The sequence below is a fragment of the Hypanus sabinus genome, chromosome 2, assembly GCF_030144855.1.
Source record: "Hypanus sabinus isolate sHypSab1 chromosome 2, sHypSab1.hap1, whole genome shotgun sequence".
Classification (NCBI taxonomy): Eukaryota; Metazoa; Chordata; class Chondrichthyes; order Myliobatiformes; family Dasyatidae; genus Hypanus; species Hypanus sabinus.
In genome coordinates, this window is record NC_082707.1 from 55858732 (window position 1) to 55873857 (window position 15126).

General features: G+C 40.2%; 1 protein-coding gene across 2 annotated transcripts in view; it reads left to right on the forward strand.

The window, feature by feature from the left end:
• Positions 1–2273: 2273 nt before the first annotated feature.
• The window catches only part of gmps (guanine monophosphate synthase), a 32985-nt gene continuing 20132 nt past the window's right edge, over positions 2274–15126 (forward strand). The window contains exons 1-2 of one of the 2 annotated variants that reach the window (XM_059946427.1): positions 2274–2390; positions 13548–13726. In XM_059946427.1, coding sequence (XP_059802410.1) covers positions 2364–2390; positions 13548–13726 — 206 coding nt within the window. In that variant the 5' untranslated portion in view covers positions 2274–2363. Of the gene's footprint in view, positions 2391–13547; positions 13727–15126 lie in introns of those variants that run through there. The other variant, XM_059946432.1, reaches the window with a different exon arrangement.

Consider the following 15126-nt stretch of genomic DNA (forward strand, 5'->3'; position numbering starts at 1 on the left):
GGAGGCCGCACTGGGAACACGGGATACAATAGTTGACTCTCACAGAAGTGTCACCTCACCTTAAAGGACTGTTTGAGACCCTGAATGTTGGTGAGGGAGGAGATGTCAGAGTAGGTGTAGCACTTATCAGTCTTGTATGGGTAAGTGGCAGGAGGGAGATCGATGGGGAGGGACATGTGGACAAGGGAGTCATATGGAGAGTAATCCTTACAGACAGCGAAGAGGAGAAAAGTGCTCAGTGGTAGGATCCTGTTGCAGATGGTGGAAGTTACAGAGAATGATGAGCTGGATAAAAAGGCTCATGGGATAGTCGGTGAGATCATCTGTTCCTGTTAAAGCAGTGGGAGGATAGGGTATGGGTAGACGTGGGAAATGGAGGAGATGTGGTTGAGGGCAGCACCGATGGTGGTGAAGGGAAACCTGATTCTTTGAAGGAGGACATCTCAGATGTTCAGGAATAGAAAACCTCATCCTCAGAACAGATATGGTGGAGGTGGAGGACCTGAGAAAAGGGAGTAACATTTTTACAAGTGACAGGGTGGAAAGAGAGTCAGTAGGTTTGTAAAAGATATATGTTAATAGTCTGCTTCCAGAGAAGGAGACAGATCATAAAGGGGAGAGAAGTGTCAGAGATGGATGAAGTAAATTTGAGGTCAGGGTGGAAATTGGAGGTAAGGGTGATGAAATTGATGAGTTCAGCATGGGTGGGAAACAGGAAGCAGCACCAACGTAACATAAAAAGAGTTGTGGTGCATTACCAGTGTAGGCTTGGAATACAGGCAGGCATTGTTGGTGCCTATATAAGTACCCATGGCTACAACTTAGGCTTAGAGAAAGTAAAAGGAGCCAAATGAGAAATTGTTACCAGACAGAGAGTAGAAGTGGTGGAGGGCAACTGTTAGTCCAGCTGTCCAGAAAGAAGCAGAGAGCATTAGGGCTTTCCTGATGGGGGATAGAATTGTATAGGGACTGGATGTTGAAAATGAAAATGAGGGAACTTAAGATGTTTGAAGTGTCACAAAAATAAATTGAAAGGGACTGAACCAAAGGGGAAGAATGGAGTTGAGTTATGCAGACATGAGCAGGCAGAAACACTGGACCTGCAAGGAATCAGATTTGTGGATCTTGTGTAGAAAGTGGAAGTGAGCAGTGCAGTTGGTGACAGTGGATGGGAGATCTCCAGAGGTGATGAAGTTGGTGATGGTGCAGGAGGCAATGGCCTGATGCTCATTAGTGGGGTCCTGTTCAAGGGATAAGTAAGAGGAGGTGTTACTGCTTGGCCTCAGCAAGATAGAGGTCAGTTTGCCAGACTCCCAACAGCACACCCATTGTCGATGAGTTTGATGGTGAGGTTGAGAATTGGTGCAGAGAGAGTAGAGAGCATTGCATTCAGAGGGGGTGAAGTTTGAATAGGAAAGAAGAGTGCAGAAGTTGAGATGGTTAATGACCTGAAAGTTTGCAATATGTGTCATTATGCTACCCAATAAAAACTTGAGAAAGTAACAGTGAATTAATAGCTATGAAGAATTGAAATAGGAGTGAGGAAAAAACTAAAAGGTTACAACTAAAATGTAGTGGCTTAATACATTGGTAACAATGATTGCCTATGGAATATATCCTGGTTATAAGTCTTCAGCTGAGTCATTATATTGTATTTTATTTGTATTTATACAGCAATTTCAGCGCTTTGTTTAAACTCGGGAAGAGAATGATAATGAGATCTTCAGGGAAAGCTCATGGTGAAGCAGGACCAATCATTCAACAACCTGAGGATTGCTAGGTTTTTAATTAAAATTAACTGTCTCTTTGATTGAAATAACTGATGTCTTTTTTCCCCACTGTGGGCATAGTCAACGATTTTGATTGAGGATTCCAGCTTCCATAATTAGCTATACAATTTTTCCAGCAAGGAATTCATTGGGAAGTTGCAAAACACCCCTTTAGTTTCTGGCTTGTAAGATAAAAATGGGGTAAATCACTCGTACCATAATTGTATGAAATTAAGAGTGTGTGAAGTAACTTTGCAGCTTTTTAGCGAATTCTGGCCCATTCTTTGTTCAAGTCCATTTACAATCGTAGTGTCGAACGTAAGCGTTAAATTGTATATTTGATGCAGAAAATAGGAATTGTAAGCAATAACTTAGACGTGAGGATTGCGAAACTCAATGCCCTCCCCTGCAAGACGTGTCGGTCTTGCTGAATGGCCCCTCCAGCGGGTCGGCGGTCCGGAGCGCGGACTGGCGAGGGGGCGGAGCCAGCACTGCGCGGTGCACTATGGGCTAGTCTCGCATTGTCGGCGCGAAAGCTGCACTGAGTCGCGTCGCACGCGTTTGTGGCCACGGCCGGACTCTGGGGCGACATCGATGGCGCTGTGTAACGGCGATTCCAAGGTTAGTCTGGGCTGGGCCCGCTCCTCCTCACTGCGGGTCGAGAAGTGGGCCAGCGAGGTGTCGTTCTGCCAGCTTCAGTGGAAGCCGAACCTGCGGCCTAGAGGTCTGGGCGCTACACTAGCGTTCACTTATTTGGCTTGGGCTGATCAGCGTCATGCCGAGGCCGCAGGGCGATTGCATTGCTTGGTGTATTTTTTATCATGGTGTAACTTGTGTTACTGTGCAGTGGAGTTCCGTTAGTTTGGCTTTGGGGAGTGAATACACCCATCAGCCAGGACCTGTGAAGTTGCGCCCTTAACATTGTGCTTCAAGCCCTTGTAAAGTGGAGCCATACTTCTGTTTAGGCGGTGGGGGTGGTGGATGTTGAGATGCGAGAGATCGGAGTGAATTTGTGCCTGATCTCTTAATCCTCAGAGGTTTAATGATGACCATTGCTCTGGTGATTGACCGTTACCGCAGTGATACATTGCAAGTCTTGGGAGGACAGTACGAATAATAAATAATTTAGTAATCGGGACGCCTTTTAAAAGGGGTATCATTTCGCGCTTTGGATTTTAAAGTGTTTATGTTTGTATGCATATATATGTTTTAAAAGCACTAGATAGAAAAATGTTTTGCCATATGGAATCCTCATTCAATGTTGGCAGTTGTTTTTTGCAAGTCAACAGTATTTACATCTTAGTCCAGGCTACCATTTGAACGTGCAACTTCTCAGAATTCCCATCAATCCCACTCACATTTTTCTCCCCCCTCCACCTTTGCTTATTAATTTACACACTTCTGCTGTCTCCTCACAGTGAACATCAGGTTAACTCAGAAGCATGACTTTGAGATGTGGAGAAACTAGCTCTTGGAGAAAACCCATGTAGAATGTATAACTTGGGCCACTGGAGCTGTGCAGCTTTGGTACTTTGATGTTGTGTTGCCCATTAGGATTCAAGAGAAGTGGGGCAGCAAAAAGTCCAAAGGTTAAACCTAAACTGAGATCAATTTGTTGCAGCTAGTTCAAGTTTCTTGCTATTCAGCCGTACATTTGTATGCTACCAAACAAAACAATATTCCTCCAAACCAAGGTGTACAATAGAGTATAACTCACACAAAAGTAATGTTTCCAGCAATAAGCCAACAAGTAAGAATGTGCATTTATGACACAGGCTTAAAAAGTAAACACTGTTGGCACTTCATTCATATGTGATGAGACTTGGGTGCTGCAGGCAGTTCAGTAGTCTCATGGCTATTGAAGGAAGAGGTTTATAGAATAAATGTGACTTCACCATTGCTATTTTGAATAGACTTAGTTGGTACAAGTGGCAGAAAGCATGGATTCACAAATAAAGGTGAATTTGCCAAGTTATTTCTGTAAAGTTTAACTATTGTGCTGATCAGCTATCTTCCTGTATCTTAATGTTCAAAATTCAACGTTCCTGTCACGAGCATTATAACAACAATGATCCGTTGTTCATAATGATGAAGGTAACAAAAATTCAGAGTAAATCAGACAGCAACTAAACAAAATCTGAAAGTTATTATCTGCATTACTTGGTTCTTTTACATTCTTGATAGTTAAGTCTGCCAAGCCCTTCAGAAGATCGCTAGTTCATTCAGCCAGTTTAAAAGCATGTTGCTTAAAGGGAAAATACAAACTGCCAATTGCAGTGATTGTGATTCAGAAGAGGATCTAGAAGTTTTGTGTACAACATGCAAACATTGCTGTGTGTCATTGGCATAGTCTTGGTTCTTGGTTATTGATGTTGAGTGAGGTTGTTGGTTCTGACACCACTCAACCAGCTGATGTATCTCACTCCTGTAAGCCACCTCATTGCCACCTGAAATTTGGCAAATTTATAATTGGTGTTTGAGCTGTGCCTAGCTGAACAGTTGTGGGTGTAGAGTGAATATAGCAGTGGGCGAAGCACGCATCCTTGAGTGTTGGTTGTCAACGAGGAGGAGATGTTATGTAGAGTCTGCACTGTCTGTTCGTCCGATGAAGTCAAGGAACCAGTTGCAGTGGGAGGTATAGAGCCCAAGGTCTAGGAGTTTATTGAGTAAAACTGAGGGAATGATGTTGAATGGTGAGTGTATTCAGTAAGCAGCAGCCTGACATGGATATTGTTGTCCAGGTGATCCAAGGGTGAGCGGAGAGCTATTGACTTTGCATCTGCTGTCGATCTGTTGTGATAAGCAAATTGCAGAAAGTTCAGGAACTTGCTTAGGCAAGAGTTGATTTTACTTAATGACATACAGAGTGGAATCAGCCCTTTGAGCCACGCTGCCTAGTACGTAGTCCCCCAATTTAATCCTAGCCCAAACTTGGGACAATTTCCAATTATCATTTAACCTACTAAACTAGTATGTCTTTGAACTCTGGGAGGAATTCAGTACATCAGGAGGAAACCCATGTGATCACAGGAGAACATACAAATGCCCTATAGGCTGCAGTGGGAATTGAACCCAAACTGCCTGTACAGTAATGGTCGCCAACTAGTCGATCGTGATTGACCGGTCGATCTTTGAGACTTTCCCAGTAGATCCTGAAAAAAAGAAAAATAAATACACAAATGCATTATGCCTGATAAACCTTTTGATGCAAATATGTAGTAACTTCTACTTTGAAAAAGGATCACTCGACAAACTTCATGCCCAAAATAACAACTTTATCTAGGACGGTAAAACAATACTTGCATACAGAAGTTTTCACTAATGCGCACTGAGCAGAAAAGACTGGAAGGAAAACCCCAGAAGCAATCTCTCTTTACAAACAGTTTTCCATAGTGGGAGTATTGCTATATTACCATAATCCTAATTGGTATAAATTTATATTTATAATGCTCACATTACAACACTTCTCCCCCTTTAAATTCCAACATTCCCCAAATGTAAAGGAAAGGGAATCAAAAACAGTGGTGTCATTAGCTTGTGTACCTCTGAAATTTATACTAGTGTCTCAGTAACAGTTTACCAATACCAGGAAAGTTGAGGATCTGAAATCGGTATTGAAGGCCTAGCAAACATGCTGCTCAGAGGATGTGGATAGACAAGTGTTAAAGGACTTGTCACACTGTGAATGTTTTTCATGACAGTTCGATGAATCCCTGGATGTAATGCAAACAGCTCAGCTTGTATTTGTCAGAATGGCTTTCCAGGATTTTACAACAAAGGAGGACGTCCTCACTCTTTTGCACTTAGAGGAGAGAACGAGAGGTGATGATATTTACAATGAGTTTAAAAAAAAGTCTGTGAAAATGACATCCCCATTCATAAACTGGTGGCAATTACTACAGATCGGGCCCCAGCAATGCGCAGTGTGCGCGTTGGTTTTATAGCACTGTGCTGTAATGACCCTGATTTTACCGACTTCCTGGATTATCAATGTGTGATTCATCAGCAGGCCTTGGCTGGGAAGGTCATGGACTTTTCTCATGTGGTGGTCAAACTGATAAACTTGATTCAAGCAAAAGCACTTCAGCATGAGCTTCAAGGCATTATTGGATGAGCTTGATGCTGCTATGGCCTGTTTGATACGCTAGTTACAGTGTTTTCTTGGTTGAATTAATTTGAAAGTTTGACAAAAGCATTTTATGTAATTAAAATACCCATTATGTAATTATGTAATTAAATTAGCCCAAATAAAGGGCCTCAAGTTGGAAGTACAATCTAAGCTGTTTTTTCTCTAAACGATTTAGTAGGTCAATCTTGCCTTTCACTAAGGCCGAGGTCAGGGATCTTGGGCTTAAAAAGGTTGGTTACCACTACTGTACAGTAAAGCATTATGCTAACCACTGTGCTAGCATGATGTGGCAGTGACTAACCTCTCAAAGCACTGCATCATAGTAAATGTGAGTGCCACTGGGCAACAGTCTTGAGGTAGCTCACTTTGTTCTTGGTGTGATTGTCACCCTTATGAAGTAGGTGGGGTCCTTTGACTGCATAAGTGAGCAATTGGAAAATACCCTTGTACATTCAAACCGGTTTGTTGACACAGATTTTAAGTGTCCTACCAGGTACACCATCAGGGCCTGACACCCTAGGAGAAGTTATGCTCATGAAAGCAGTTCAGACATCGGCCTGTAAAACAAATTACAGGGTCACCAAATGCTGCAGGGATTGGCACAGGTGATGGTGAGAAATAAGAAGTAAGACAACTCAGAACTTTTGCTCACTCATTGCAGTTTCAAGCAATCAGGGTTGGAGATGCCAGAAATGGCAGGGCATGAAAATGAAACTATTTTACTACTTTGAGTTAGGAACTATGAAGAATTTAAAGGTATGGACAATTATTATGAATATTACAATAAAATGAAGGTTTGGGGGATGCAATTGTGGAAAACATTGTATGAAGGTAGTCCGGTATTTGCACGAGGTGTCTGTACTGATTTTGTTCATTTACAGTCAATCAAAAGAACGCGGCAGCATACTGTGGATGAATTTTTTTGTCAATAACTATTAAGAACTAATACTGTAATAATACTGCTAGTGTTCTATTTGTTCTGCATTTCATTTAAATACTCCATCTGCTTTTTCTCCATTTTCTTTGTGTTTTATTGTGATTGGAATTGTGCACAGTAATGCTGGTCTGGTCAGAATTTTGGTGTTTAACATGTGGTTATAATTTTTACTAACCTCCAAATGTCCCCAGTTAATCAGCTTGATTACTGAGGTATGTTTAGCTTTGATTATATTCTTGATGTTTTAATAGCAGTATCTTAATTTTAGTATTTTTGTCCTTAAACTCCTGAATTCAGTTTTTACCTGCTTTTTGCTTTCCTTTTCTAATATTTTACTTAGATTTGCATTTTCTTCAGCTTTACTTTTATCCTTACCTCATTCATGTGTATTGTTTCACTGCTGGCTAGTTTTTGTTTCAGCCAATATTAAAAATTTTTTCATTTCACTTTTTTTCCAGATTACTTTGTTCAATTCTGTCCAACCTTAAATGGTTTCCTCATTTTACCTTTATTGTTTGCATTTTGTCATTTATTTTGAGTCTTGGATTATCACTTTTGCCTTTACATTTATGTCTTGGATTATAATTAATTATTTGGTTATCATAATTTATCACTCTTTGAGCTGCTTCTGTTCTGTGTGTATTTTTTTGAATACTTAGCTCAATCCATACCCTTGACAATTGGTTTTAGATTTTATCACAAAATTGATAAAATTTTCCATAAGTAGTTCATTAAAGGCACTCAATATTCTTCATTTACTATTTTTATGTTGGCTCTTCTAAATTTGTTGCCTCTTTTACTCTTTAACTACTGCAACTGTACCAGTTCATAGTTTCCAGTTTCTTTTGAATGCTGTGAAATATTACTGTGGAAGCATTTTAATTTGTTTTTACAATTGCTCTAAATTGATGATTTTGTCATAATTAAGAAATCTAAGTATTTTGACAGATGAAGCTATGTTTTGGTCATGGTTACATGAGGTTCTGTAAGCTGATTGAGTATTAAAATATAATTTGTATTCATGCTATATCAAACAATTCTTTACTTGCATTGTTTGTTAAAGGAAAGGACATTTTGTTTTCATATACTTTGCCAGATCAAACTTTCAAGTTCAGATTTAAGTTTAATTATCATCCAACAATACATAAATTAAGCCAATTGAAACAGTTCCTCCAGAGCCAAGGTGCATAACAGTGCCAATAGTCATATGCAGCAAAAGACATATATAGCACATACAAGATAGCAGTTAAACAGTCACACTAAAAAATAGACCATGCCCCGAATGACATGTCTTGTAAATTAGTAGTGTATGGTGGTTATCGGCAAGAACAAGTCGTTCTCAGCAGTCGAACATATGCACACATGCAAGCCAACTTGTTGTTCCACCAATCAAAATCATTGAGAGTCTTCCCCAACTAGAAGTCCTGGATGAACATTGAGATCTGCAATCTGATGAGGGTCAGATCAGTGGCATTCAAGTCCAACAGCCAATTGAAGTACAGGAGGTCTAGGTATGATCTCCGGAAAGCTGTCTCGCTTGCATGCATAGTGGTAATTCCAGAGCAAACTTGAATCACAGAAGGATGCTCGACGGCTATGGCAGGGCTTGAATGCTATTGCCTCCTCTAGAGTGAAAGCAAGTGACACCAAAGCTTCGCTCCCAGAAAGCCATTCATGCTCGCTTTAACCATCAAAGCGTGGACCTCGTTGCTGATGACTCTGTGATTTCATTCTCTGAGATCAATGTGAGAGCATTCTTCAGGAGGATGAATCTGTAGGGCATCTGGCCGAGTAATAAAGATCTGTACTGATCAACTGATGGAAGTGTTCACGTATATGTTTAATCTTGTGCTTTTGCAGTCTGAGGTATCTCACCTATTCAAGGAGGCTTCAATTATACCAGTGCCTAAGAAGAATGTAGTAACTGTTTCAATGACTATCATCCAGTAGCACCAACTGATGCCTAAGAAATGACTTGGATCTGCTGCGGTTTGCCTACCATCAACATACAGATGCCATTTCTTTGGCTCTTCTCTCAATCCTGCAACATCTTGACAGCGAGGATGCATGCATCAGAATGCTCTTTATTGACTAAGCTTGCCATTCATACAATCATCCTCTCAAAACTAATCAATAAGCTTCAAGACCTAGGCGTCAATACCTCCTTTTAGAATTAGATCCTCTATTTCCTCACTTGCAGACCTCAGTCAGTTCTGATTGGCAACAGGATCTCCTCCACAATTACCATCAGCTCAGATGTACGAGGAGGCGAGGTGCTTTGCCCTCTACTCACTTTGACAGTGAGGCTAAGTACAGCTCCAATACTATATTTAAGTTTGTTGATAACACTGCTGTCGTTGGCAGAATCAAAGGTGTTCATGCATTAGCATGTAGGAGGGAGATTGAAAATCTGGTTGAATGGTGCTACAGCAACAATATTTTACTCAATGTCAGCAAGACCAAGGAACTGATTATTGACTTCAGGAGGAGGAAGCCAGAGGTCCATGAGCCAGTCCTCATCATGGGGATCAGGTGGAAAAGGTCAGCAACTTCAAATTCCTTGGTGTTATCGTTACAGAAGATCTGTCCTTGGTCCAGCAAGTAATGTCATTATAAAGAAAGCACAGCAGTGCCTTAACTATCTTAGAAGTTTGTGAAGAATTGGCATTTCATCTAAAACTTAAGCAAACTTCTATAGATGTGCAGTGGACTGTAAATTGACTGGTTGCATCACAGGTTGGTATGGAAAGCTTAAAAAAAGTAGTGGATACAGCCTAGTCCATCAGAGGTAAAGCCTTCTCCACCATTAAGCCCATTTACATGCAGCATTGATGCAGGAAAACTGCACCCATCAAGGACCCCCACCATCCGGGCCATGCTCTCTTCTTGCTGTTGCCATTAGAAAGGAGGTACAGGAATCTCAGGACCCACACCACCAGGTTCAGGAACAGTTATTACCATCAGGCTCTTGAACCAGGTGGGATAACTTCAGTTACCTCAACTCTGAACTGTTCCCATGACCTATGGACTCTTCATCTCGTGTTCTCTATTTATTTATTGTTCATTGTGTGCCATATTGTATGATATGGATGATCGTAGTCTTTCCATGACTGTTCTTGGCAAATTTTTCTATAGAAGTGGTTTGCCATTGCAGCCTTCTGGGCAGTATTTTTACAAGTCTGGTCCCAGTAATTATCAATAATTTTCAGAGGTTGGTGTTAGCGGTTGTATAAGCAAGACTTGTGATGTGCAGTAGCTGTTCATGTACAAGTAGGTGCTTAGCCTTGCCCAAGGTTGACCTGCAGACAAGTGGAGTGGAGGAGCGCCTTACTCTTTTGCTAGAGGCGTATCCCCACCCCACCACCCTATTCTTATTTTTTCTTCTATTTGTATTTGATTGTTTGTCCGTCCTGTTGGGTATAGTCTTTCGCTGATTCTGTTCTGTTTTTGTGATCATTTTGAATGCCCTCAAAAAAATTAATCTCAGGAATGTATATGGTGATACATACAGGTTTCCCCCACTAGTCAAAGGTAGGACATTCCTATGAAACTGTTTGTAAGCCTAAATGTCGTAAAGCGAAGAAGCAACTACCATTAATTTATATGGGAAAATTTTTTGAGCGTTCCCAGACAAAAAAAAACTAACCTACCAAATCAAACCAAATAGCACTAATACATAGTAAAAGCAGGAATGATATGATAAATATACAGCCAATATAAAGTAGTAATATTGTATGTACGGTGTAGTTTCACCTATCAAAATCGGGAAGACAGTGAGCTGAAATCGAATGGGAGGAAAAAAATTGGCACATACACGCATGCGCAAACAACTACTTGCATAAGGCTTCATGGTCATTGTAGTCTTTCTCGGGGTAAACACACGTATAAAGTGGGCGTTTTTTTTCGTAAAAGCGAAAATCCTCTTTGGTTTGCAAAAACAGGTACTAATGTAGGTCTTTAGGGTTAGGGTGAATTGACCTTCAACCATCACTCTGTTTCCTCTCATTGATCCAATTTTGAATCCACCTTACTAGCTCACCCCGCATTCCATCCAACCAAATTTTCCAGATTAGCCATACCTGAAGGATTTTGTCAAAGGCCTTACTAAAGTGTATATATCTTTCACCCTGCCAGCCAGATCCATCTCATTCCATTTTTTTGTTCTCCTGATTTTCCGCTTAAACCTGCTCTTAAACTTTCTATTTGTCAAGGTATTCATTTGTACCCAAGGGGTTGAGAGTAGGCAATGAGATACCAGATAATCATATTACTTTAGTTCTCTGCGCATTCTAAAGCTTTACGTATGATATTAGTACAAGAGGTAATCTATCATTGGATAACTGCAGGAATCAATTTGCAAGTCTTCCTTTCACCATAAGACATAAAAGTGGAATTTAGCTATTCAGTCCATCGTGTTTGCTGTGCCATTCAATCATGGCTGAATTATTTTCCATCTCCTGACTTCTTCCTGTAACTTTCTATTATCTTCCGCTTTAAAAATACCAAATAACTTGAACCTCCACAGCCATCTGTGTCTATTAGTTCCACACATGCGTCACCCTCTGGATAAATATATAGCTCCTCATTAAAAGGACTTCCTTTTATTCTAATGTTATGTTCCCTGGTCCTAAACTCTAGCACTACAGGAAACATTCTCTCCACATCCACTCTTTCTAGACCTTTCAATATTTCGTAGGTTTCAATTCCCCCCCCCCCCCCCCCCCGCCTTCACCACCACCTTTCTAATCTCTAGTGTGTACATGCTCAAAGCCATCTAAAAAATCCTTTCTTGTGTTAACCCTTTCATTCCGGTGACTTTCTTGTACAACTCCTCTGTATAGTCAGCCCTCCTTATCCACGGGGGATTGGGATTGGTTCTGGGACCCCTCCCCCCCCCGCGGATACCAAAAAACACGAATGCTTAAGTTGGTGGACTTTAAGACCCAGCAGAGCTCCAGACCTTAATTTTACCCGTCTCAGTGCGGTGGGATTTAGGACCTGGCGGAGCTCAGGGCCCACCGCCTGCAGTGTTTCTGTTCCGTTGATGGAAAATGATCACGATTAAAAATAAAGTGGAAACAATAAAGCGATCAGAAAGAAGTGAAACACCCTCAGTCATTGGAAAAATGTTAGGCTGTGGCTGGTCAACGATAAAGTGAGAATAATGGAGTGTGTGAAGGCCCTGCCCTGAAATGAAAGCTACAATTATTACTAAGCAACACAGTGGTTTAATTATTGAAATACATACTTTTCTTAAGTTTTATATGCATAGGAAGGTAAAATATATACTATATACTAAGACAAACGTTTGACTAACTGACGCTAAATAATACCGGATGTACCTGTACTGATTTAGAGAACTTCCGTTTCTTTTTCTGATTCCCGATCCACGGTAACCTATGCACATTGTCCTGTATACTTTAAATCATCTCTAGATTACTTATGATACCTAATACAATGTAAATGCTATGTAAATAGTTATTGCACTGTATTGTTTAGGGAATAATGACAAGGGAAAAAGTGTACATGCTCAAACAACATGCTGGAGAGAGAACTTCGGGTTTTCCCGATCCACGGTTGGTTGAATCCACGCATGCAGAGCCCGCAGATAAGCAGAGCCGACTGTACTCTCCATCACCGACACATCAAGGCTTTTGGAAAAACTTTTCAACCTAGTCCCACCTTTCAGCACAGTCAGCACTTTCAAACTGAAATTCCAGTATGTTTTCAATGTTATAAAATTTTCTGCTCCGTCATTGAAGTCACTGAGCTTCAATCTTGCATTACCTGCTGCGTGGAAATAAGTTCCTTATCTCCCATTTAATTTTTTATTAGTTAATTTAAGCAATCTAGCTTTTGGAAGGGTAGGGGTCCTTATTTACTGTTTAGGCCCTTATAGTGCAGTGTTCTTCCTTAAGTCTACTCATGGTGTATCTGTTTCAAAAAAACCACCTTGTCTTTCTATCTTGGGTAGTTTTCAGGACTGGGCAAAATACCGATAAATCTATTGGATAGCACCTCCATGAAATTATGTTTTTGCTATACTGGAACGAGGGCTTTTGTACAATTTCTTGTAAGCTTCCGTTCTTATTGTCCGGTTGGTTATTAAAAAGAAAACATTTCATATGCATTACTAACATAGTCTGCTACTGCAAGTGTTGGGAATGTGGAGTTCAGTTTGCTGGTAGACACCCATGATCTTATTAAGTGATGGGAGAGACTCAAGGGGCTGAGCTATGCTGCTCCTCCACATGTTGATATATTCATGTATACTTTTTAAGTACAAGGTTCTTTTGTTCCTCTGTACCATTTGATAATCTTGCCATGTTGCTTCGCTTTTTTTTACTTGCACCCCGTTGGATCAAATTCCATTTACAATTTTTCTGGCCAATGGCCATTCCATCTTTAGCTTTCTGTAGGTTAAAACTTCCCTCACTAAAGACCAAATGGCTATTTTTTTTTTAACCTACACATTATTGTAGCAAACTTTGAAAAGATCACCCAAATCCAGGCTTTTAAACAGTGTCATGTTGACTCCTGTTTGATGGTATATTGGAATAGGATTTAAGTAATTGTTTTAAGTCCAGAAAGAGTTTTTGAATTTGGAGTCATTTGTGGGTCTTTTTGCAAAATGTATTGCTTTGAAGAGTACGGTGGTAGGTATATTCTTAAAATTTTGAAATATTTCCTTAATTTGTTTCTCTCTGAACAGGAGAGTTCTGGAGGTGACATCAAGGATGTTAGACATCAATATGAAGGTGCCTTAGTGATTCTTGATGCAGGAGCGCAGTATGGAAAAGTAATAGACCGGCGTGTGAGAGAACTCTCTGTACAGTCAGAAATCTTGCCATTAGAGACACCTGCTTTTGCAATCAAAGAGAATGGTTTTCGGTAAGTATTGGAAATAGTTCCACATATATTTTTGTCATAATTTTTTTCTGGTTAATTAACATTTTCAATAATATAATCTTGCTAAGAAGGAACAAAAACTTGCTTTTTCATCAATACTCGCTCAATTTCTAATCTCAAATTTCCTTTAAGAATCCCATTCATGAACATAAGTGACAACTGAATATTAGCAACTTTTGTACATATTTAAGACCCCGTAAATAAAATAGATGATAATTTATGCTCACACTGGCACAACTAGCTGTAGGCTCTTCAGTTAGGGTAAATTGTATCCAATCCCATTCCCTTAATATTCTTAAGGATTTAAACAGTTCAGTGTGTTTGCATTTTGTTGATCCAAATTCGAAGATTAATTTTGGTGGTAAAATATTTCAGTTTTGGGGGAGAAAATCAGCAGTGTTATGACTGAGTTGAGAACAAGGAATTTACGTGTATGTTTTTTTCCCTTCTCAAAATTAGTGTTACAAGTTTCAGCTGTTGCTTCGAGCATTTCTTCTCCTATGAGTGTTCAAGTTGTTCAAAACAAAACTTTTTGAAGGAATTAGAGGAAATCCTGCAGTATTTCATCAAGTTCTTTTCACTCTGGCAGGCTTAAAATGTTGCCTTTAGATTATTTTTGGCAATTCTTCAATAATTGGCTGCTCAGTCACCTTAATATCAAAAGTTGTAGGGTTCAAAAGATCACTTTAAACTGGCATTCACAAACAAGAGAAAATCTGAAGATGTGGGAAATCCAAGCAACAAACACAGTGCTGATGGAACTCAGCAGGCCAGACAGCATGTAAGGAAAAGAGTAAAGTCAACGTTTCGGGCCAAGGTCGTTAATTAGGATGGAAAAAATTCTTCAGTCCTGATGAAGGTTCTCGGCCCAAAACGTTGACTGAGCTTTTTGATAAGTGCCTGGCCTACTGAGATCTCCAGCATTTCGTGTGTGTTGTTTAAGCCGGCAATGTGTTGTTGTCTTGCCACTGACAACAAAATACAGGCCAATTTTGTTTTTGGTGTAAATCTGATTGATAGTTGCTGAACCAGATTGCAGTCGGCCCTCCTTATCCACAAGGGATTGGATCCAGGATCCCTCCCGGATACCAAAAAATGCAGATGCTCAAGTCTCTTATTTAACCTGTTTCAGTGTGGTGGATTTTAGGACCCAGCGGAACCCCGGATCTTATTTTATCAGAGTGGTGGTCTTTAGGACCCGGCGGAGCTCTGAATCCGCAGTGTTTTTGTTCACGAAAATAATCACAATCATGATTGAAAATAAAGTGGAAATAATAAAGCAATCGGAAAGAGGTGAATCGCCATCGGTCATTGGAAAAGCGTTAGGCTAGAGTCGGTCAATGATTGGAACAATTTTAAAGGATTAAGTGAGAAAGGCCCAC